General features: G+C 33.5%; 1 protein-coding gene across 1 annotated transcript in view; it reads right to left on the reverse strand.

Annotated features, from left to right (window-relative positions):
- Positions 1–25,843, reverse strand: part of LOC309491603 (kinase non-catalytic C-lobe domain-containing protein 1-like) — a gene marked incomplete at its 3' end in the record, with an annotated part of 32,750 nt that overhangs the window by 2,546 nt on the left and 4,361 nt on the right. Inside the window, exons 3-16 of the mRNA XM_082190666.1 lie at positions 21,902–21,960; positions 19,563–19,739; positions 18,177–18,294; positions 15,754–15,940; positions 13,256–13,673; positions 10,610–10,721; positions 9,270–9,341; positions 8,874–8,935; positions 8,638–8,796; positions 7,652–7,729; positions 5,891–5,981; positions 4,952–5,114; positions 1,879–2,507; positions 876–999 (exon numbers count right to left, since the gene is read on the reverse strand). Coding sequence (XP_082046792.1) covers positions 876–999; positions 1,879–2,507; positions 4,952–5,114; positions 5,891–5,981; positions 7,652–7,729; positions 8,638–8,796; positions 8,874–8,935; positions 9,270–9,341; positions 10,610–10,721; positions 13,256–13,673; positions 15,754–15,940; positions 18,177–18,294; positions 19,563–19,739; positions 21,902–21,960 — 2,449 coding nt within the window. The remainder of the gene's footprint in view (positions 1–875; positions 1,000–1,878; positions 2,508–4,951; positions 5,115–5,890; positions 5,982–7,651; positions 7,730–8,637; positions 8,797–8,873; positions 8,936–9,269; positions 9,342–10,609; positions 10,722–13,255; positions 13,674–15,753; positions 15,941–18,176; positions 18,295–19,562; positions 19,740–21,901; positions 21,961–25,843) is intronic.

Consider the following 25,843-nt stretch of genomic DNA (forward strand, 5'->3'; position numbering starts at 1 on the left):
AATGAACTGATAACAATATGACAAGATATATTATCTTACATATATAACCAACTAAATAACCAACCAACCAACCAACTAACTAACTAACTAACCAACCAACCAACCAACTAACCAATTAACTAACTAACCAACAAATGAACCAACTAAAATCTACCAATGAACGAATAATACTATTACAAGATATATTTTCTTACAGAACCAACCAACCAACTAAATAACAAACAAACTAACTAACTAACTTACTAACTAACCAACTAACTAAAATTTACCAATGAACTGATAATAATATGACAAGATATATTATCTTACAGATATAACCAACCAACTAAAATCTACCAATGAACTGATAATAATATGACAAGATATATTATCTTACAGATATAACCAACTAACTAACCAACTAACTAAAATCTACCAATGAACTGATAATAATATGACAAGATATATTATTTTACAGATATAACCAACTAACTAACTAACCAACCAACCAACCAACCAACCAACCAACCAACCAACCAACCAACCAACCAACCAACCAACCAACCAACCAACTTACTAACCAACTAACTAACTAACCAACTAACCAACTAACTAAAATCTACCAATGAACGAATAATAATAATAACAAACTAACTAATTAACCATATTTTCCATAGGAATTAAGTATATTTTTCTGACCCCATGCAAAAACAATAAGTGAAAAAATTCTAGTGTGTTTTATTAAGTGATCAGATGCACGATTTTTGCTTGGCAGAAAATCACAGTGTTAAACTAAAGAAGCCATATCTAGAGACCAGAATATCACAGAGACTGTTTCTAAAAGCAAATGCTGCATATGTAAATGAGGAGCTGATCTGGTTTATGTTGACTCTCACAGATTAATCAGATGATGAAGGTCACACAGCAACTTCTGCTCCCAGAACACATCGCTGAACTTCTCCCGTATTGCTCGGCAAAAAGTGTCAAAAAGCAGGTTTTTCAGGGAAAAGATGTATTCTCCTAGAAAGAGACAAGACATGAGAGAGTCCTTGAATCAAGGCCATTCAAAGAAAGGCAAAATCTGTGTGAAAATCTGTGGCATATTACATAAACATAACGCAGAGGAACATTGCTTAAGTTCCTCAGTTTATTTCTTGTGAGCTCCCCTGGATTTAATTAATAGAAAAATCTGTGAATTTATGACATAAATCAATATAATCAATTTATTGAAAATAATTGAAAATAATCAAATAAAATAATACAAAAATAGTAAAATGTAAAAACTATGCAAAACATTTTTATAATAAAAGTAATTAAATAATTAAAACAATACAAAAAATTATAATAAATTGTAAAAAAAAAAAAGAATAAAAAAAAGTAGAAATAAACAAAAGAAAATAAAAAAAATGAAAACAATTATGATAATTAATATACAAAAATACTAAAATGAAAAAAAATGAACAAAATAAAATATTAAAATAAAAAATTAACTAATGATAAAATAATAATAATAAATTGTAAAACATAATAATAATAGTAATAATAATAAAATATATAAATAATAAAACAAAAAGTAAAATGTAAAAAATAAAACAATTAAAATAATAATAAAAAACAGTAATAAATGGTAAAACAAACATAATAATAATAAAATATAAATAATAAAACAAAACAAAATGTAAAAAAAATTATAATTTAAATAAAAAAAATTACAAAAAAAAGTAATAGTAATAATAAAATAAAATAAATAAAAACTAAATAAAATGCAAATAAAAAAATAAAACCAAATAATTATTTCAAAAAAAAAATTGTTTAATGAAGTAATAATACGGTAAAATAAGTCGAAAAGTTAAATTGTTATTAAAATAAATTAAAATGATTTACATATAAAATGGTTACCCATTGCCAGATCTCCGAGTCCGATCTCCAGCTGTCCGTCTAACGTGAAGTGTTCTCTGATCAGGTCACACACACGCTTCAGACACGAGCATCTCCAACACGAGCTCGAGAGAGTCAGTGTGTGATTCATACAGTGAGGAGCAGAAATATTCAAAACCCTTTCAGGAGACACTGTAGAGTTATTATCTCTATGGCAAACACTGCCTTCATTCCTGAGAGCGGCGTCTGGCTTTACAGAAGATAAAGGTTTTGGTAGTTTGATGTTTAGTGGTTCTGCGCTGAAGTGATGCACGCCTGTGATTGGCTGAAGCATGGCGATCTGAACAGGAAGTAGGGTCAGACTTCCTGTCTGTGGGTCTTGTTGTAACAGGAAGTTGTTATAAAACCCATTGTCACATGGTAGAGTGGGGTAGTTTGGCTGTTTGTCCGTTTCTTTATTGGTTATTTGGGTAATCACTGGAGGCGTTGAATTCACAAGAGTCTTACAACTGGATGATGATGAACAACCGGTCACATGATCCGCCGTAGAGAATACTCCCTCAATCCCATCATCCTCAGTGTCGCTCTCGTCCGGTTCTTCTGGCTCTAGCGGGATAGTTTCATCTGTGATGTCATCAAAAGAGACAATCCTTAAAAACAAACAAGAGCATTAGATCCTAGATCAGAGTTTATAAGATTCTGACTTTATTTCTCATAATTCTGACTTTACTTCTCGCAATTCTGACTTTATTTCTCGCAATTCTGACTTAATTTCTCGAATTTCTGACTTTATTTCTCGCATTTCTAACTTTATTTCACAATTCTGACTTTATTTCTCATAATTCTGACTTTATTTATCACAATTCTGACTTGACTTCTCGCAATTCTGACTTCTCGCAATTCTGACTTCTCGCAATTCTGACTTCTCGCAATTCTGACTTCTCGCAATTCTGACTTCTCGCAATTCTGACTTCTCGCAATTCTGACTTCTCGCAATTCTGACTTCTCGCAATTCTGACTTCTCGCAATTCTGACTTCTCGCAATTCTGACTTCTCGCAATTCTGACTTCTCGCAATTCTGACTTCTCGCAATTCTGACTTCTCGCAATTCTGACTTCTCGCAATTCTGACTTCTCGCAATTCTGACTTTACTTCTCACAATTCTGACTTTATTTCTCGCAATTCTGACTTTACTTCTTGCAATTCTGACTTTATTTCTCGCAATTCTGACTTTATTTCTCGAATTTCTGACTTTGTTTCTCGCATTTCTAACTTTATTTCACAATTCTGACTTTATTTCTCAGAATTCTGACTTTACTTCTCGCAATTCTGACTTTATTTCGCGCAATTCTGACTTTATTTCTCGAATTTCTGACTTTGTTTCTCGCATTTCTAACTTTATTTCACAATTCTGACTTTATTTCTCATAATTCTGACTTTATTTATCAAAATTCTGACTTTACTTCTCGCAATTCTGACTTCTCGCAATTCTGACTTTACTTCTCGCAATTCTGACTTTATTTCTCGCAATTCTGACTTTATTTCTCGAATTTTGGACTTTGTTTCTCGCATTTCTAACTTTATTTCACAATTCTGACTTTATTTCTCGCATTTCTGACTTTATTTTCTCACATTTCTGACTTTATTTCTTGCATTTCTGACTTTATTTCATAATTCTGACTTTAATTCTCGCAATTCTGAAATTTCTCACAATTCGCAACTGTGACTATTTTTCGCAATTCTGACTTTATTTCTTGTAATTCTGGCTTTATATCTTACAATTTTGACTTTATTTCTCACAATTCGGACTTTATTTCTCGCATTTCTGACTTTATTTCTCACAATTCTGACTTTATTTCTCACAATTCTGACTTTATCAGATTTCTGACTTTATTTTTCACAATTCTGACTTTATTTATCAGATTTCTGACTTTATTTTTCACAATTCTGACTTTGTCACAATTCGGACTTTATTTTTCACAATCCTGACTTTATTTATTACAATTCTGACTTTATTTATCACAATTTTGACTTTATTTTTCACAATTCTGACTTTATCACAATTCTGACTTTATTTATTACAATTCTGACTTTCTTTATTACAATTCTGACTTTCTTTATTACAATTCTGACTTTCTTTATCACAATCCTGACTTTATTAATTACAATTCTGACTTTCTCACAATTCTGACTTTATTTATTACAATTCTGACGTTATTTATCACAATCCTGACCTTATTTATTACAATTCTGACTTTATTTATTACAATTCTGACTTTATTTCTCACAATCCTGACTTTATTTATCACAATCCTGACTTTATTTATTACAATTCTGACTTTATTTATGACTTTATTTATTACAATCCTGACTTTATTTATTACAATTCTGACTTTATTTCTCACAATCCTGACTTTATTTATTACAATTCTGACTTTATTTATGACTTTATTTATTACAATCCTGACTTTATTTATTACAATTCTGACTTTATTTATCACAATTCTGACTTTATTTCTCACAATCCTGACTTTATTTATTACAATTCTGACTTTATTTATGACTTTATTTATTACAATCCTGACTTTATTTATTACAATTCTGACTTTATTTCTCACAATCCTGACTTTATTTATCACAATCCTGACTTTATTTATTACAATTCTGACTTTATTTCTCACAATCCTGACTTTATTTATCACAATCCTGACTTTATTTATTACAATTCTGACTTTATTTCTCACAATCCTGACCTTATTTATCACAATCCTGACTTTATTTATTACAATTCTGACTTTATTTCTCACAATCCTGACCTTATTTCTCACAAGTCTGCCTTTATTCCTCGCCAAAAAAAAACGTGGGGGAAATATATCAGTGAATTGTTCTTGAAACGGTTAACTTTCACCCGTTTCAACTTAAATGTTGTAATTCATGAATGCTTTGACCTAAGGTTGGTCTCTTTATAAAGAAGACACTTGGCAGATTATTGCAGAAAGCACTTGAAAAAAATCGAAGTGTAAAAAAGTTCTAGAAGTGAAAGCGGATAGTCCATCTTATATATATATATATAAGAGCGCGTCAGTAGACCTACAGCTCAGACTGTGTGTTTGGGGTCAGGACTATCGGGCTGAAGTGTGTATCAGGAGAGGTGAAGGCCTCGGGAAAACTGATGCTGGTGGAGGACACTGGGTAATTATGAGGAACAGGACCAGTTACAGGGGCCAACCGGCCCTCAGAGGCCAACGGGACAAAACCTGAGACAAAAACACACCTGCAGATTACCACACAAATATAGTAAAGCATGTTCATATTCAGCCGACACACATGTTTGAACATTCATTACAAAACAGGGTGGATCTCATGAAAACATGTGCGGATCACATTTTAGCCCCAAAAACAAATATATAAGAAATTATACATAATGAAGAGGAATCCTATTTTAGGACCATTAATTATTTTTTTTTTGGAATATGACTGTATTTTAATAGCAAAAGCACATTCCCCTCATATTCTCATTTCTGTAATGCATCCATTTTACTTTTGAGTTTTCTGATTCTCATTTTATATATATATATATATATATATATATATATATATATATATTATATATATATATATATATACACACACAAAATATCGCTATTTAAAAAATAATAATAATATTAATAATATGGTTTCCACAAACATATGAAACAGCAAAACTGTTTTCAACATTGATAATAATCATAAATGTTTCTTGAGCATCAAATCATCATATTAGAGTGATTTGTGAAGGATTATGTGACACTGAAGATCCATAATTATTTTATTTTTCTTCACATTATAACATATGAGATTCTTTTCACATTACATTACAAAGAATGTGTGGGTAAATATGCTTAATTGTCATAAAGATAATAGGCTTTCTTTATGAGCAGTAGGATTTCTCTCTTCTGATTTTAGGGTGAAATATGAGCTGAAAATGTTTTGTGAGAGTTTCCTTTATTTAATCTGAAATGTTAAAAATGCAAATTGGCAGAATGACTCGCACCTGTGTTAACTTCTCCTAAGTGTGGGTCAGGTGTGTGTCCAGCACACTCAGGAGAACACGGTTCCTCTGTACCTCTATTCCCATCCAATGCCTTCAATGAAACACACTTCTGGTTATTAGAAACTTGCTGACCGAAGTTCATGCATTAAGACCGGAAAGAGTTACAGAAGAGCGTTTGTGTGTTTGTGAGAGTAGTTGGGATTTACTCTTTATTTGGTTCTATTTTTAGTTTGTATAAAGAATTTTAGAATAAACATCTGTGGGAAAGTTGATATTTAAACCAAGTCTCCTGAGATTTGAAAGATCAACTTCTGAGCAATTGCATTCCTTTGAGAAATCTAATGAAAATTCAATTCATAACTATCTGGAGAGTGGAGTTAAAAACATGTGTATTAGATGTGCAAACGGGACAGAGATGAGTGTGTGTTGCTGATATCACTGGACTGACATGTTTCATGCGGTAGAAGGACAATGCTTCTGTTGATCAAATATGGAAACTCGTTTCCGCCACAGAATAAAAACTAAAAAGGTAACTGCAACATTTTATTTCACAATTCTGACTTTCGCGCAATTCAGACTTTTTTTCAGGATTGTAATAGAAACTCACGATAAGGAGAAAAAGTCATGATTGCGAAATATAAGCTTGCAAATAAAAAAGGTAATTGCTACTTTTTTTCTCACAATTCTGTCTTAATTTCTCGCAATTCTGACTTTATTTCACACAATTCTCACTTTATTTCTCGTAATTCTGACTTTGTTTCTCGCAATTCTGACTTTGTTTCTCGCAATTCTGACTTTATTTCTCATAATTCTGACTTTGTTTCTCGCAATTCTGACTTTATTTCTCGCAATTCTGACTTTATTTCTCGTAATTCTGACTTTATTTCACGTAATTCTGACTTTATATCTCGTAATTCTGACTTTATTTCTCGTAATTCTGAATTTATTTCTCGCAATTCTGACTTTATTTCTCGCAATTCTGACTTTATTTCTCGTAATTCTGACTTTATTTCTTGCAATTCTGACTTTATTTCTCGCAATTCTGACTTTATTTCTCGCAATTCTGACTTTATTTCTCGCAATTCTGACTTTATTTCTCGCAATTCTGACTTTATTTCTCATAATTCTGACTTTATTTTTCGTAATTCTGACTTTATTTCTCGCAATTCTGACTTTATTTCACACAATTCTCACTTTATTTCTCGTACTTCTGACTTTATATCTCGTAATTCTGAATTTATTTCTCGTAATTCTGACTTTATTTCTCGTAATTCTGACTTTATTTCACACAATTCTCACTTTATTTCTCGTAATTCTGAATTTATTTCTCGTAATTTTGACTTTATTTCTTGTAATTCTGAATTTATTTCTCGTAATTCAGAATTTATTTCACGTAATTCTGAATTAATTTCTCGTAATTCTGACTTTATTTCTCGTAATTCTGACTTTATTTCACACAATTCTCACTTTATTTCTCGTAATTCTGAATTTATTTCTCGTAATTCTGAATTTATTTCTCGTAATTCTGAATTTATTTCTCGTAATTCTGACTTTATTTCTGGTAATTCTGACTTTATTTCTGGTAATTCTGACTTTATTTCTCACAGGAGAATGTGCAGACCGTGAGCTCTCCCACTGAGCTGTGCTGCAGAATTTGGAGATAAAACGTTGCAATGGTGGAAAGAAGTTTCCATAGTAAACGGCACAGAGAACAGAGACTCTCTAGAAGTGAGGAGATGAGATCAGATGCTGACGCGTCACCTGATGAACTCGACTGATGAGCTGCGTCCACACACTCTCTGCATCACTTCCCTGCCGGCAGAGGTAGTCACGGCAACACTGAAATATGACAGCAGACATAAACCACATTACCATACGCAAACAGGCTAATGAAGCCTTTTAACACTGAATGAATAATTACATAATAATTATCATGTAATAATTATTACATAATAATCATCCATAATTACACTGTGAAATTATGTTCAGGAAAATTCAGCCCAAAATCATGAATGATTAAAATCAGTATTTATTTAATTTAAATAACACATTATTATTTTCACATTAATGATATATATATATATATATATTACATATGTAGGGTTTCATTTGTTAATATTACTTACTTTAGTTAACATATAATAATAATAATAATTTGTTATGTATAATGCACCTTTCTAGTACCCAAAGCTCTTAGTTTTTCAACGTTAACTAACAATGAACAATAATTCTTCTATGTTAATTTTCACATTTACTAATACATTTTTAAAATGGGATTTAATATTGGATTTCTTAACATTAGTTAATTAGTTAAAAACAATGAACAACTGTATTTTTGGACAACAGAATAACATTGGCTAACGATTATTAAACGTTGCAAAAAAATAAATATTGCACACTGTTAATTAATACAATTTGTATTAATTATGTTAACAAATGAAACCTTAATGTAAAGTGTATTGTAAATATATTTTAATGATTTTAATTGTAATAATATTTCACAATATTACTGTTCTTACTGTTGAGCATAAGACACCTAAAAACAATTTTTTTAAATGTATTATTTCTATTATGTACTGTAAATACACTATATATACACACTATATAAAGTTCCTGCACAATAGAGTTTTCTTTTCATTAAATTTTTCTTTATAATAAATATAATTCTCCTATATTTTGGATCCTAGGTTTTGGATTAAAATATGACTCTATAAAATACGTTTTAAATAATGATGGTTCTCAAGCACCTTTTTGGCCGCTTCAATAGACGGTCTTTCGATTGGCGTTCTCTTGGCCATCTCCAGCAGGAGTCTCTTGAGTTTCCTCGGCATGGCCAACTTCTGATCGGGAGACAAATTAAACTTGGCTGAAGCCCAGAGGACGGCTGCCACCCCGTACACACACGCCTAGAGAAAAACACACATCCGTTAAAACACACAGCACTGTGTGTCACTACTAGAAAGTGGTTGCCATAGTGACAAACCTTTTCCGTCACAATTCCATGTTCTTGAAATTCAGGAGCCAGGAAAAACGCATCACAGGAGACTGAGAAGGACAATTAATAATAATAAACTTTATTTTATATAGCGCCTTTAAAGCAGCTTCTCAAGGCACTTTACACACAAATACAAAGAGAAAAATAAATAAGAGTAAAAAATACACAGATACACAAACAAAAGGAATACAAAATAACTAAACCTTTAGGAAAAAGCCAACCTAAAAAAAGTGAGTTTTTAGGTTGGATTTACAAATGTTTAGATTTTGTGCATCTTTAATATGAGAAATCTAGAGTCTAGGAGCATAGGAGGAGAAAGCCCTGAGTTAATGAGTTAATGAACTGAAGTTAATGAACGACTGCATTAGTTGTGAGAGCTCATACCTGAGTTTTTGGGTCTGAGAAACAGCATCTCTCCTTCACAGCCCACAAACACTGAGTCCAGACACACATAGTCTGAAGGCACACAGAGAACACGTGATCATACACATCAGGAGCAAATATTGCCTTTAGCTCTTATTAAAGTGTGATGGTTGCTGAAACTATCAGTGTTTCTGAATGTGGGAAGATGGAAAATTACATTCCTTGCTTCATCATTCAAGATTTTAGGTTCAAATCTTAGGAATGTCAAGTCAGCCAAACCCCTTTAAACTAAAATATTTAGCTTAAGAGATTCTATTTGAATATTTCAATGATTTAACAATGCAAAATGTGCATGTGTGTGTGTGTGTGTGTGTGTGTGTGTGTGTGTGTGTGTGTGTGTGTGTGTGTGTGTGTGTGTGTGTGTGTGTGTGTGTATGCGTGTGTGTGTGTGTGTGTGTGTGTGTGTGTGTGTGCGTGTGTGCGTGTGTGTGTGCGTGTGTGCGTGTGTGTGTGTGTGTGTGCGTTTTAATAAAAAAAGTATTACATTTTAATTATTAACTATTGTTTAGCTGCATGTCATTTGACCATTTATAAATATATATTTATTACAATTTTAATTATTTATTATTGCCTGATGTCAGTTAATGGTGACATGACATGCAAGTAAACAAAAGTAAATGTTTTTTTATTTGTGCTATTTTTATAATTTTTTAGTGTTTTATTTTAATTGTTTGAAAAAATTATAAATAATATTGATAGTAAATAATAATACAAAAATCTTGCTTCAACATTCAAGATTTTATTAAAAAATGTATAGTAATGTCAAGAATGTCTATTTTATTTATATATTTAATGAATCGCATTGTATATTATTTTCATAGTGTTGAAATTACAAGGTAATTGGTAACTGCGACTTTTTATCCCACAATTCTGACTTTATTTCTCATAAATCCAAGTTTATAACTGACTTTCTCAGAATTGTGAGATGTAATTTTGCAATTCAGAGACAAAAAAAATCTACATTGTGAGATATAAACTCGCAACTATCTTTTGTATTTTATTTGTTTTACTCCGTGGCAGAAACAAGCTTATAGGAAAGTGCATATATTCGTATATGCTGTAACTGTTCACCACTTCTCTATATGTTTTTATTATCAAGTTTTAACTTATTACAAATATTCCATCAGGTCTCTGAAGTAAAAACAGCTCAAACACTTCATGCATAATAATCATATGAGTATTAGAAAATGTTTATTAAAAATGCATATGTGCATTAGCAAAGCCCTGCATTAAAATATAGGTTAATTATGGACATGTCACATAAACAAAGACAAAGTAAGGAGTCTTTGATGTCGACTGACCCGGGAGGTCGATGTACGTCTGCAGCGTGGAGAGACACGTGTGGCATAAAGCCCAGAGCTCATTCACTGAGAGCGGAGCGGAGCGGGAGAGAAGATCCCGCAGGCACATCCACTGGGAACAAACATACAACAATATCGCTCATTCATTTTACATCAACACACTTCTTTTTATCACACTTTCAAAGTGCTAAAACTGCATCACCGTTCTTCCCCAGCTGATTTCTGTGAATTCTAACGACGCAGTGTTGGAGAACGTGAACGACGAGCGAGACAGTCAACAGACCAGCACTGAGAGTCTAAGCCGTGCCAATGGAAATATTCAAGTGCACGAAGATGCAAAAAAGAACTCAATTCGTTACGTGAACGCTGTGTGGAGAGTTGTGTGTGCTCAAACATCAGGAGCGAGCGCAGAAAGCGCGTCTCAGACAGCGCGCAAATACTGAATTGAGCTCTCCTTCACGACGACTTGACAAATTCACAAAAAATGTGTCAAAAAATACCTGAAAACTACTGCTTCTCGTCTTTAAAGGTGCAATGCGCAACATTTCATGTTAAAAATACCCGTTTTTCTAACCCATACATGCTTAAACAATTGCCTGATGGGCTGAATGAGCCCTTCTCTGATCACTGCGATTGCCTCTATAATCCTGTACGGTAAAATAAATAAGAGGGATTCGGGACGGAATTTGAGACTGGGCGTGACGTCATGTGCGTTCACGCTCACTTGGTTGCAGTTTCGCTTGTCGCCAGAGGGGGCATAGTTCTGCAAAAACTCAGAGACTTGCGCATTGCACCTTTAATAATGATTTAAATTTATATTAGTTAGGTTAATAGTTTTAGCTGTGGCATCGAAATTGGAATAGAGGATTGTGAATTTTCACTGGCATCTAAAATGTTGGTGTCATAACTGGTTAAAACATGCTTATGGCTAGTACATTTTCAGAAGTCACCAGCCATTGGGCCAAAAGTTAGTTAGTTAAAACACTTAAATGTTTCTTTTGGATGTTCTCTTTCCACTAGTCTGAGAGAAGATATGTTCTGGAACAGAAGAGACTCAAATCTCAATATTGAGCAGTGCATGAAATAAACTGTAGTGTCTTGGTTTAAAGGAGTAGTTCACTTCAGAATTAAAATTTCCTGATAATTTACTCTCCTCCACGTCATCCGAGTTGTTCATGTCTTTCTTCCTTCAGTCGAAAAGAAATTAAGGTTTTTGAGGAAAACATTCAAGGATTTGTCTATATATAGTGACTTCAATGGGGTCCAGATGTGAGTTTCAGTGCAGCTTCAAAGTCTCGACACGATCCAGCCAAGGAATAAGAGTCTTATCTAGACAAACCAGCCGACATTTTAGAACAATAATAAACATTTATCCACTTTTTATCCACTAGTGCTCATCTTGCACTAGCTGTGATGCGACACACATTACGTAATCAGGTTGAAAGGTCACGCTTGACGAAGGCGGAGGTACAGACCTAGTGTTTACTGAGTCAAACGCCATTTACAAAATAAATAAAAGGTAAAACAACGATGTCGGACGATTTTGAACTATCGGAGGACGATCGGAGAAATTGAGGAGGAGTTTTTCGCATTACTCTACATTTCTGAACCGGAACATTTTCCGTAGAAATTTTAAACTGTATATTAAACTAACCATGTTTCTAACATCTAACCTTATTTAACATCTAACATTTGAACAGGATGTACTGTGACGAAACCAATGGAAAACTTGTGTCTTTGAGTGTGTGCGTGTGTGTGTGTGTGTGTGTGTGTGTGTATAAATAACATAGTTTGGGAAATGAAACTAGACAGTCTGTTAGAATCTTGTGATTAACAAATGAAGTCATCATTAAAACAAAGTTTGTTTTACCTAGTAACAGAGGGGTTTGCATATGAAGAACCAATCAAATAGTGGGGAAATGATGTAATGCAGCGTGACATTTATGCCATACCTCTATCTATACTATAAAAACTGTTGTGCACTGTGGGAGTCTCAATGGAATTTGTCTGAGATCCTCCGGCCTTGATTCTTCTTGGGTGAGTTTCTCTGAGAACTGCTCGAATACTCTCCCGGCCGTTAATAAAGGCATTTAAAGGACATTTGCTGAAAGTCTGTCTGTTATTACTGTTGCACAGCAGGTCAGTTTAGGGAAGCGAGTTAGTTAGAGTAAGAGACTCGGCCAGTTGTGGACGGAAGACGCAGAGAGCTAGAGTATAAAGCTTATTAAGTGTTGATTTGAAGACGCTAGATAGTCAGGTTTAGGGAAAAAATCCACTACACCTTTCAACTTGATTATGTAATGTGTGTCGCATCACAGCTAGTGCAAGACGAGCATTTGTGGTTAAAAAGTATATAAATGTTTATTTTAGTTCTAAAATGTCGGTTTGTCTAGATAAGACTCTTATTCCTCGGCTGGATCGTGTCGAGACTTTGAAGCTGCACTGAAACTCACATTTGGACCCAATTGAAGTCACTATATGGAGAAAATCCTCAAAAACCTTCATTTCTTTTACAACTGAAGAAAGAAAGACATGAACATCTCGGATGACGTGTGAGAGAGTAAATTATCAGGGAATTTTAATTCCAAATAATAATAATAATAATATGGGTCATATATCTCGGCCGTTCTGTATGAACAAACAAACCTCATTCTGATATCCCTCATTCAGGGATGGGATAGTTTGGCTGTCGTGGTTTGAGCAGCACAGATCTCCGTCTTCCAGGATTTCAGCATCTACAAAGTCGCTTTGATCCGTCTCAGGAGCGTCCGGCTCGACCGTCGCATCCACAGACGGGTCACGTGACTCCTCTCCTCCCCGCTCGGACCTTCTCTCGGCCCGAGTGTGTTTAGCCCGCAGTCTCCCGCTCCAGCTCTCGTCCTCGCTGATCTCGGACAGGTCGGACACCAGCATGCTGATGGGAGTGTGTGAGGGAGGACTGAACACCCGAGGGTTGTTGGAGTCCGGGACGGAGCAGGACCGGTTCAGGGCTCTCCTCTCCTGACTCCTCCTGTGCACCGGAGAACTGTTCTGAGACCTGCTGTCTGGAGAGGGCTCGTCTTCCCTGATGAAGAGCCAAGTCAATATGCACTCAGTGGGTATTATTATTATTATTCTCAGCCTATTTCTGTTTTATGTACAGTGCTGTATTATTTAAAGGTGCAGTGTGTCATATTTAGGAGGATTTGTTGACAGAAATGCAATATCATATGTTTTCAGTGGTGTATAAAGACCTTACTTAATGAACCGTTATGTTTTTATTCGCTTAGAATGAGGCATTTCTCTCTACACACACCGCGGGTCCGCTTACATCCACATGTTTGTACGGTGGCCCTGAACGGACAAACGCGTTTCGTCACTATGTTGTTCTTCGTGTAAAGAAGCTTCAGCTAAAGTCAGCGAATAAAACACTGACACAATGATGAACAAGTTACAGTAATATTCGCAATAACATATCGTTTTACTGAATAATTAAGTAAACCTAATTTCTTAATTTATCTTTGTAAAGAAACCTCATTGTTTAACTGGCTACTCTCTGCTGTCTCAGACGACGACATCACTTCCTGTCGGCCACTGTAACTTCTGTTGGGTGCAGTTCACAACCTCACCACAAGATGCGCTAAAATTACACACTGCACCTTTAAGAGTTGACTTTGAAGTTATCCAAAGTTTTCCTGTACTGCATTTACTCGAAGTTGTTTATTTGTATATTTTGTATATATGTTGTATATTTTACTTGAAGTTTTCTTTGTATAATTTACTTGAAGATAGCTATAAAGCCACTCCTCCTTATATGTGACCCTGGACCACAAAACCAGTCATAAGGGTCAAGCTGAATAAATAAGCTTTCCATTGATGTATGTTAGTTATGATAGGACAATATTTCAGTAGCACCTCACTGCAGTACACGAGATCCAGGGGGGCGGAGTTGGATCCAGATCTAAGGGGTGGAGATGGGTAGGTTTAGGTATATGTAAGGTGGGAGGAGTTGGATCTGGATCCAACTCCTCCCCCTGGATTTCGTGTTCTGCAGTGAGGACCATCTCCAATATTTGGCCGAGATACAACTATTAGAAAATCTGGAATCTGAGGGTGCAAAAAAATCTAAACATTGAGAAAATCTCCTTTAAAGTTGTTCATATATGTTCGTGATTGTGCTGCATTCACTCACAAAAATACATGTTTTATATATTTACGGTAGGAAACGTACAAAATATCTTCATGGAACATGATCTTTACTTAATATCCTAATGATTTTTGGCATAAAAGAAAAATCGATAGTTTTGATCCATACAATGTATTGTTGGCTATTGCCACAGATATACCCGTGCGACTCGAGACTGGTGACGTGATCCAGGGTCACGTATGTTCATATGCTGTTTTTAGCTAAAGTGGTTCAAGAGAGGAAGGAGGAGAAAGAGAAACAGTTATCTTACGTCTGGCTGTCAAAAATGAGAAAATTGTCTAAATCGGAATCTGAGGAAGATATTATCCGGATTAAAGATGTAAGATTTCAAAGGAATTAAAGTCATACTTGAGCTCTGTTTGAAAGTATTGGCCGAACAAATTTCAAGGATTTTTCATGTTTTTGTGTTTGTGAAAATAAATGTGCAACACTTTAACGGACTGGTCGTGTATTTCCTGACGCGTAAGACACTTCATCTCCTAATAGAAGCAAGAAAAAGGTGTCTTTGGTCTTTGCACTGTAAAAAATGCTTTACTTACTCAGTATTTCTGTCTTGTTTCCAGTCCAAATGTCAAAAATATCTTACATCAAGATGCATTTACTAGATGAGTAAAATTACATAAGATATTATGTCTTGTTTTCTGGGGAAATAAAAAAAATTAAATGTGTTTTTTTTTTTTTTTTTTAGCTAAATTTTCTGCCAACGGGTTGAGAAAAATAATATTGTTTCTGTTTGAATTAAGATTATTTTTCTCACTCCATTGTCAGATCATTTTGCTTGTTTTCAGCAAAAACTCACTTCATTTTTGATTAATTCCCCCAGAAAACAAGACATAAAATCTTATGGCATTTTCCTACTTTAGTAAATGCATCTTGATTTAAGAAATGTTAGATATTTGCACTGGAATCAAGACAGGAAGACTAAGTAAGAAAAGCGTTCTGCGGTGTGTTTCTGTACCTGAGTCCAGCCGACGCTCCAGACCAGCGAGATCCGTTACACACTAAACCCCTGCGCCTCAACAGAAGCTCTTCTCCGTCACAGGAGTCGCCGGAGGAGTTTCTGATCATGGGACGAGCGCTGGAGGGATTCTCCGTGGTGTTTGATCTTACAGCTTTGTAATCCAGAAAATGGAAACTGGATCCATCTGTGAAGAAATAGAAAGATCTGGCCATTAAAGATACTAGAGCTGCGATTCACAAACCGTTTGTGTCAGCCAAACCACTTTAAGCTAAAATATTTACTTGAAGTCCACCTGAGATTTTAGCTGAATATTTCAATAATTTAACAATGAACAATTAACATGTTTACGGTTCTCAGTTAATGCTCACATGACATGCAGAAGAAGAAAAAACATATATATATATATATATATATATATATATATATATATATATATATATATTATTTGTGTTACTGTCTGATGTCAGTTAATGGTGACATGACATGCAGCTAAACGAATAACTTATTTTAATAATTTATTTACATATTTTATTTTTTGCAATTGTCTGATGTTAGACATTGGTCACATGAAATGCAGGGAGACAAATAAAATATTTTTTTGTATTTTTTAAATTATTATTATTATTATTATTATTATTTGTTATTTATTATTCTCGAATGTCAGTTAATGGTCACATACTTGTATTTTTTTTAAAATTATTATTCTATTTTATTTTTATTCTCCGATGTCAATTAATGATCACATGACATGCAAGTAAAACATTTTTTAGATGTATTATTTTTATTATTTTTAAGTGTTTCATTTTACTTGTTTAAATAAGTTGAATTTTAAAATATTTTATTTATTTCAATTTAATATTTTTGGATTAATTATCAACCCATTATTTCTTTTGAAGATATTTTTTGATGATAACCTTTTTTTTCTGCTTCTTTAGGTTTATGTTGTTTATTAATTCTTTGTTTGCTGCTATTCGGTCTTCTTGAAATTGTATTAAGCTTTGTCTTTTGAGGTTTATTTTGTATCTTGTATGTTTCTTCAAGCAATGAAATATATACTGTATATACACTCAAGTATTATTAGGAACACCTGTTCCAATTTCTCATTAATGCAATTATCTAATCAACCAATCACATGGCAGTTGCTTCAATGCATTTAGGGGTGTGGTCCTGGTCAAGACAATCTCCTGAACTCCAAACTGAATGTCAGAATGGGAAAGAAAGGTGACTTAAGCAATTTTGAGCGTGGCATGGTTGTTGGTGCCAGACGGGCCGGTCTGAGTATTTCACAATCTGCTCAGTTACTGGGATTTTCACGCACAACCATTTCTAGGGTTTACAAAGAATGGTGTGAAAAGGGAAAAACATCCAGTATGCGGCAGTCCTGTGGGCGAAAATGCCTTGTTGATGCTAGAGGTCAGAGGAGAATGGGCCGACTGATTCAAGCTGATAGAAGAGCAACTTTGACTGAAATAACCACTCATTACAACCGAGGTATGCAGCAAAGCATTTGTGGAGCCACAACACGCACAACCTTGAGGCGGATGGGCTACAACAGCAGAAGACCCCACCGGGTACCACTCATCTCCACTACAAATAGGAAAAAGAGGCTACAATTTGCACAAGCTCACCAAAATTGGACAGTTGAAGACTGGAAAAATGTTGCCTGGTCTGATGAGTCTCGATTTCTGTTGAGACATTCAGATGGTAGAGTCAGAATTTGGCGTAAACAGAATGAGAACATGGATCCATCATGCCTTGTTACCACTGTGCAGGCTGGTGGTGGTGGTGTAATGGTGTGGGGGATGTTTTCTTGGCACACTTTAGGCCCCTTAGTGCCAATTGGGCATCATTTAAATGCCACGGCCTACCTGAGCATTGTTTCTGACCATATCCATCCCTTTATGACCACCATGTACCCATCCTCTGATGGCTACTTCCAGCAGGATAATGCACCATGTCACAAAGCTTGAATCATTTCAAATTGGTTTCTTGAACATGACAATGAGTTCCCTGTACTAAAATGGCCCCCACAGTCACCAGATCTCAACCCAATAGAGCATCTTTGGGATGTGGTGGAACGGGAGCTTCGTGCCCTGGATGTGCATCCCACAAATCTCCATCAACTGCAAGATGCTATCCTATCAATATGGGCCAACATTTCTAAAGAATGCTTTCAGCACCGTGTTGAATCAATGCCACGTAGAATTAAGGCAGTTCTGAAGGCGAAAGGGGGTCAAACACAGTATTAGTATGGTGTTCCTAATAATCCTTTAGGTGAGTATATATATATATATATATATATATATATATATACAGTATATATATATATATATATATATATATATATACAGTATATATATATATATATATATATATATATATATGGGAAGTCACATTATGAGACAACTGTGGGATCAAACCTGGGAAAGTAGCGACGGACTCTATGGACAGAAGTCTTCGTCCAACAGCGGATAGTTTCCGACAGACGGTTGTGGACGAGACGTCAGCGAGTAAAGCCTCGGCCTGAGAGAGAAGATCCTGGCAACATAAGAGCTGATGTTATTCACACGCATCATTCACCCGTGTGCGCTCCTTATCTATGAACACACTCATGTTCCTTACAGTTAAAGTGACCGGACTTTAAAAAAAAAAACTTATTATATATGTATTTTTTGTTTAATAATATTTTATCTTTTTTATTTTGCATTTTGAGATCATTTAATGGTACTAATTAATATTTATGCAATAATTATCATCCATTTTTCCCCATTAAAAAATTAATAAAAATTAACAAAGAGGGAAATCTGCCTCCTTCAGTCAAATGACCCTTAAACTATTTATATCATACATTTTAAATATTTAATTCTCCACAGAAAGTCGTGGAAGTTCTGAAATCTTGCTAGTTAATAATTTTTTCACGTGCATATCATGTGAACTTGAGTAAATTATTAATTAAATTATTATTAAATTATTAAAATATTAACTTAAAATCTCAGAGGTTCAGCTGACAAAAAAGCTTTACAGAATCCAGAACAAATGTATAGGATATTTTATTATTCCTGGAAGGTTAGTGTGAGTTCATTAAACGTGTATATCTGTGTTTTCTGCAGCCTTCTGTCAGCCGTCAGTAAAGCTGGATCTGGGGATCGTTCACATCGGTCAGATGATGTTTCATGACTGAACTGAGTGTGTGGCTCGTGTGTGTCAGAGAAACACTAGCGCTGGATATCCACAAGACTGCGCTCAAGGACAGCCTGGACTAGCAAAGCTCAACAAACATTACATCAACATTTGTTCACATCAAACACAGTGCTGGTTTGTCCATGTTTATGTCGCAATCAAAATCTTTTGTTGTTAATATAACAATAATATGTTACTTTAAAAAAAGCAGAATTATTTTTGTTGTAAATGACAAAATTATTACAATTATGTTATTAACATGCAAAAATAAAAATGTAATTACATTTTAATATGCAGCCTTTTCAGCCGATATCCATTAAATTGGTATGTTGTTAATGTAAAAAATATAATAGTATATATTTTTTCTTATTAAAATTATTATTTCAAAAATATATAAAAAAAATGATAAAAACAATTTAAGATTATATTATGAACATGCAAATATATTTATTAAAATTATGTCTTTCTTTTTTTTCTCATTTATCAGGCAATACTTGGTCATGATGCAGCCATCTACTCTAAAGCAGCTGATGTCCATCAAACTGTTCATGTACAAATAAAAGCAGAAGTATTTTCACTGTTCTCAGACTTTAGACTCCTATGTAAACTTCACGAGACTGAAGAACCTGGAGTGTGGGTCGATCCTCAGGTTTCTCTCGCTGCATCTGCTTCAGCAAACACTTGCTCTCTTCACTCAGATCCTGATCCTGATCCTGATCCTGATCCTGATCCTGATCCTGATCCTGATCCGTGACGGCATCCAGCGCGGCCCAGAGGGTGGAGCCTAATGAGAACATGTGACCCTGGAGAACAGAGAGACATGCTAATTAAATCATACTTCTTAAACATATCTAAGTGATTATCTAATATACAGACTATAAACCTACTATCACTAGATGAAATCTGTAATATGAAGTTGTAATGGATCATCGCATGCATTATTTTTTTTTTTACAAAACAAAAGGCACATTTATTTAGTTTTTATTTTGCTTATTAGTTTATTAAATAAATTAAAATGACAAAATTATTACAATTATGCTATGAACCTGCAAACATATTATTAACATTGTTATGAACATGCAAAAAATTTTTTTTATGAAAATGCAAACTATGAAAAAAAAAATATAGTAATAAATTACTGGCCTCCATCTGAAAAATATATGAAGTAATCAATATTCCAAAATTAAATTAAAATGATGTTATGAAAATGCTAAAAGAAAAAAGACTGGTCTCCATCTGAAAACAATTAATTGTATATGAAGTATAAAAATGATGTATAAAAGGACAAAATTATTAAAATGTTATGAACATAAAATAAAAAAGGAGAAGTGTAAATGAACTATAAAAAAGAAGTAGCCTATAGGCTACAATTAAAATTACAAAATTATTAAAATTATAATATGAACCTGCAACAAAATATTATGAAAATTATGTTATGAAAATGTCCATTTTAATGTCCAAATTAAGTGTATTTGAAGTATAAAAACTAAGTATAAAATTATTATTACAAAATTAATCAAATTATGTTATGAACCAGCAAAAATATTGTTAAAAATGTTATGAACACAATATTATGAACACAATATTATGAAAATGGTGTTATGAAAATGCTAAAATAATCCGTCTGAAAAGTGTATGAAGAATAAAATCAATTTTACAAATGTATTAAAATTATGTAATGAAAATGCAAAAAGAAAGTGTATATGAAGGACAAAGATGAAGTATAAAATGAAAAAAAACAATTTAATTATGTTATGAACATGTAAAAGAAATATTATTCAAATTATGTTTCAGTTTTTCCATAACAGTTTCTTTGAGACTATATTTTCTTCAGGTTTGGTGCGCATCTGAATCCATCAAACCTGACGACTCATTGCTCAGCTCCAATAATGAAACATTTCAATGAAGATCAGAAACGTTATAAACAACAGAATCTCACGCAGGTCAGACTCGTCCGTCCAATATCTGATCTTAATATCATGATCAAATATACACCTGATCCCAACATACATCTGATCATCATCAATATTTCGTAGAGAATAATATTATGTAGAGAAACAGAATTAAGGAGTGTTTAAAATAAAAGGCTGTTCATTCCCACTGAAAGAGCATTACATAAGGTGTGTTCATTTCACAAATGCAAACCGCCTACAGCAATTCTGGCTCGTGGTTTTTATTCCTTACTATATATATATATACAGATAAGGTAGTAGCAGGTTATTTAGTTTTTATTTTTTATTTTATTTATGTGTAATGTATGTATTTATGAAATAAAACAAAGGCTATTTTTCATCTGTAGGCCCAGGATAGAATGCAACAGTCATCCTAAAAATGAAGTAAAAAATTATGTTCATTACAGTGATTAAAAAAACATAAAAATCCTGTTATGAACATGTCCAAAAAAAGGACTGGTCTCTATCTGAAAAAAGAATTAAGTGTATATGCAGAAAAAAAAGAAGAAAATTAAAATTATTAAAATTATGTTCTGAACATGCCAAAAAAGAATGATCTCTATCTGAAAAAAAGTGTAAATGAAGTATACATTTTTTTATAGAATAAAAAAAAGAATCAAATTAAAATTACAAAATTATTAAAATTATGTTATGACCATGCAAAAAAAAAAAAAAATTATAAAAATTTCTTTTATTATTACTCTGGATTACTCTGGTATTACTCTGGTATATGTCCAAAAAGCTTGACAGCTGTTTTTAGTAATTTTTGGGAAATATGAAACGTGTGTGTATCAGATGAGGTGAAAGTGCTCCAGAAGAAGAGACGCACTGAAACCTCACGATCACAGCATCACAATCCTCTCTCAGCATGTCATAAGCACACACATGACTGCTTGTATTGTTGTCTATTGTATTGAGTTTTGGGAGGTTTCTCCGCTGTCTACATGAGCCCTGTTCTGTCCATTTAGCAAACATTGTTCCTGACTTTGTAAAATAATAGAGTTTAAGCTCACCTCAAACGTGTTTCCAGTCTTATCCAACTCTGGAGGAACGAAACAGCCGTCAGGATCATCTGAGAAAAGGCACATAACACGAGAGAAATCAAACTACATTTTCACACTTCCAATGCGATGCTTGTCAATGCAAAAGCCACGTATAGAGCTAGCAACACCAATGTCAAGGGTTTGATCCCTAGAAAACACAAGCTTGAATATTAACAATTGAATTCACTAGGTAAAGAATGGTACACCTGATCACTAAAATGTAATCATGTAAAGAGCCCCTATTATGATATTTTAAAGGTTTCTAATGTTGATTTGGCGTCTCCTACAACAGGTTCGCATGCATCAAAGGTCAAAAACACTTTAATTTTCTCATAATATCCACTGAAGCATCAGCTCTTTTCTCTCAGAGTCTGAAACTGTTCGTTTAAAGATTCAGTCTCTCTAAACTCCGCCTCTCTGAGAGCTGCTCTGCTCTGATTGGTCAGAAACCAAACACTCATTATCATATCTGAATCTCAGCTCTTGATCTCAGTGATATGAACAGTAACGATGGCGTGAGTTTTACCGTATCAATCTCATCAAAGTGGATTTGCTTTGTCAGCAGAAAACAGCGTCTTCTCGACATGAACAACACGAACCAAACTCTTGTTTGCAGGCGTTGTGCACAGGCAGCCAATGGGTTGGCATTATGCAAATTAGATACAAACCTACATAGGTTTGTGTATGAAGTGAGACTGGAAGACTGTAAAAAGTGTTCAGTTCACTTACTTAAAAAATTTTTTGTAAATCCGTTGCCTTATTAAGTATAAATAAACTTAATGCTGAATTGAAAAAAAATGAGTTTTGTGAACTTGACAATTCCACATTACTTAATTTTTTTTGATTAAGCATAAGGTTTATTTACTTAATAATTTTAAGGCAACGGATATCCTAAAAAAAAAATAAAGTTAAGTTAAGTCACCTGATCACTTTTTACAGTGAATTAGACGACTCGTTACTGGAGTTTAGAATCGCTTCTTTCTTTTAGGACACAATAACTCTTTGCAGACCTTTTACGGTCAGAAACGCCGCATGACGACACACACACGTTTATCATTTAGCATTAGCTGCTTGATCTGATTTTAGGAGCGCTAGTAATTGTTATAGTTCACTTAACCAGTAAAACCATCTAAAAAAAAAGAAGTCATATTAACTATGTGTGGAAATGCGCAGAACTATGACAAAATCCCAGAGTATGAAAGCTCCGGCTGTGATGTGTAATTATATTCTCTCTCTGTGAATAAGTGTGTAAGTCCTCAGAGGAGCTTTTCTAACTCTCGCTGTCTAACTAGGGCACGTTGAGAAGAGACGCTCTCCTCCAGACGCTTGGATCTGTTAAATAGGTCAGGCGTTCTCCTCCTCAGTATCTCAGATCCTCCAGAAAATACTCGGGCGGAGGAACTCACCGGTATATTTAGAAAGCATACGCTGTGGCCTTTGAGAATGACATTCAGTGTATGAAATGGGCTGCTAACGGGACTAGAGGACAAAACCATTGCTAGTTTGTATGTAGTTCTCATTTGTACCTTCATTTGTACAGTCGTCAACATCTGAAGTGGATCAAAACCTTTCATCAAAGTTATACATGAATTTTGAACAATACCCGTTCTTGTCTTATAGGACAACTTTGATTAACTTTTTTGATCCATTTCAAATTTTGAACAACTGTATTTTACAAGTTGTAACACAAAACATCCTGATCTGATAACAAAATAAGAAGAAACATATGTGATTTGTAACACAGGGAATTGACTGTTTTTACAGTAAATTATATGGTAATTCATAGTTTTTATTTGCAAAAAAACAGTTTTTACAGTAAAATTACAGTTAACTTTTTTCACTAAGGTCCCCAATAATTTGATAAGGCATTAATTAACATTAACTAGCTGTACATTTGTTCGCAGGGAAAGTCCTTTTACTGTTTTTCAGTAAACATGGTAATTCATAGTTTTTACTTGCAAAAACTATAAATTTAACAGTATTTTACAGTAAAATTACATTTATCTTTTTACACTAAGGTCCCAATAATTAGTTAAGGCATTAATTAACATTAACTAGCAGTACATTTGTTAGCAGGGAAAGTCCTTTTACTGTTTTTCACAGTAAATTATATGGTAATTCATAGTTATTACCTGTCAAAACCAAACATTTGAGAGTATTTTTACAGTAAAAGTACAGGTATCACTTTACAATAAGCTCCCATTAGTTGATGCATTAATTAACAATTGTTACAGTATTTATGAATCTTAGTTAAGCAAAGTTTTTAGTTAGTTAAAAAATACAACCGTTCATTGTTGGTTCATGTTAGCTCAGGTGTATTAATAAGAATGTATTAGCAAATTAACATGAACTATAATAATAAATGCTGTGGAAGAATTGTTATTGTCAGTTCATGTTAACTAATGTATTTAAATAATGTTAACAAATGGAACCATATTGTAAAGAGTTACCAAATTACATATAATGCAGTGCTAAACCATTTACAATTATGTTAAAGTAACAGTTTAACAGCATTTTTACTGTAGCATTTTGAGTATTTTTTTTACTCTGTACCAGTTTTATCTTAACATGATCCCGACTCTCTTGAGTTCATTTCCAAATGTTTATCTCAGATGTTTTAGACTGTCACACAATGCACATTAATAATGCTTTACGGCATAAATTGCGCACCCGTGGGAGGGTGTTATCTCTGTTAATAATTATGCAAATGAATGCCCCCATTATCCGACTGCACAATAGCACTGAAACACACCAACACATGTGAGATGCACATGAATAAAATCACACTCTCCCAGCTTTATGAAGACGCGTCTGTCAAAGCCATCTATTTGTAGAGATGTGCATAAATAAAAAAAATTACTGTTAACTTTTTATGAGTTTCCAATAATTAGTTAAGGCATTAATTAACATTAACTAGCAATGAGTAGTATTTGTTCGCAGAGAAAGTCCTTTTACTGTTTTTTACAGTAAATGATATGGTAATTCATAGTTTTTACTTGCCAAAACCATACATTTTGACAGTGTTTTACAGTAAAATGACAGTTAACTTTTTACACTAAGGTCCCAATAATTAGTTAAGGCGTTAATTAACATTAACTAGCAATGAGTACATTTGTAATGAGTACAAACTAGCAAGTACATTTGTTCGCAGGCAAAGTCATTTTACTGTTTTTCACAGTAAATTATATGGTAATCCATATAGATTTTACTTGCCAAAACCACACATATAACAGTATTTTACAGTAAAATTACAGTTAACTTTCCCAATAATTAGTTAAGGCATTAATTAACATTAACTAGCAATGAGTAGTATTTGTTTACAGAGAAAGTCCTTTTACTGTTTTTCACAGTAAATGATATGGTAATTCATAGTTTTTACTTGCCAAAACCATACATTTTGACAGTATGTTTTACAGTAAAATGACAGCTAACTTTTTACACTAAGGTCCCAATAATTAGTTAAGGCGTTAATTAACATTAACTAGCAATGAGTACATTTGTAATGAGTACAAACTAGCAAGTACATTTGTTCGCAGGGAAAGTCATTTTACTGTTTTTCACAGTAAATTATATGGTAATCCATATAGATTTTACTTGCCAAAACCATACATATAACAGTATTTTACAGTAAAATTACAGTTAACTTTCCCAATAATTAGTTAAGGCATTCATTAACATTAACTAGCAATGAGTAGTATTTGTTTACAGAGAAAGTCCTTTTACTGTTTTTCACAGTAAATTATGTGGTAATTAATAGTTTTTACTTGCCAAAACCATACATTTTGACAGTATGTTTTTACAGTAAAATTTTAGTTAACTTTTTACACTAAGGTCCCAATAATTAGTTAAGGCATTAATTAACATTAACTAGCAATGAGTAGTATTTGTTCACAGAGAAAGTCCTTTTACTGT

The sequence above is a fragment of the Leuciscus leuciscus genome (assembly GCF_965113295.1).
Source record: "Leuciscus leuciscus genome assembly, contig: HAP1_SCAFFOLD_383, whole genome shotgun sequence".
In the NCBI taxonomy this organism is placed as follows: domain Eukaryota; kingdom Metazoa; phylum Chordata; class Actinopteri; order Cypriniformes; family Leuciscidae; genus Leuciscus; species Leuciscus leuciscus.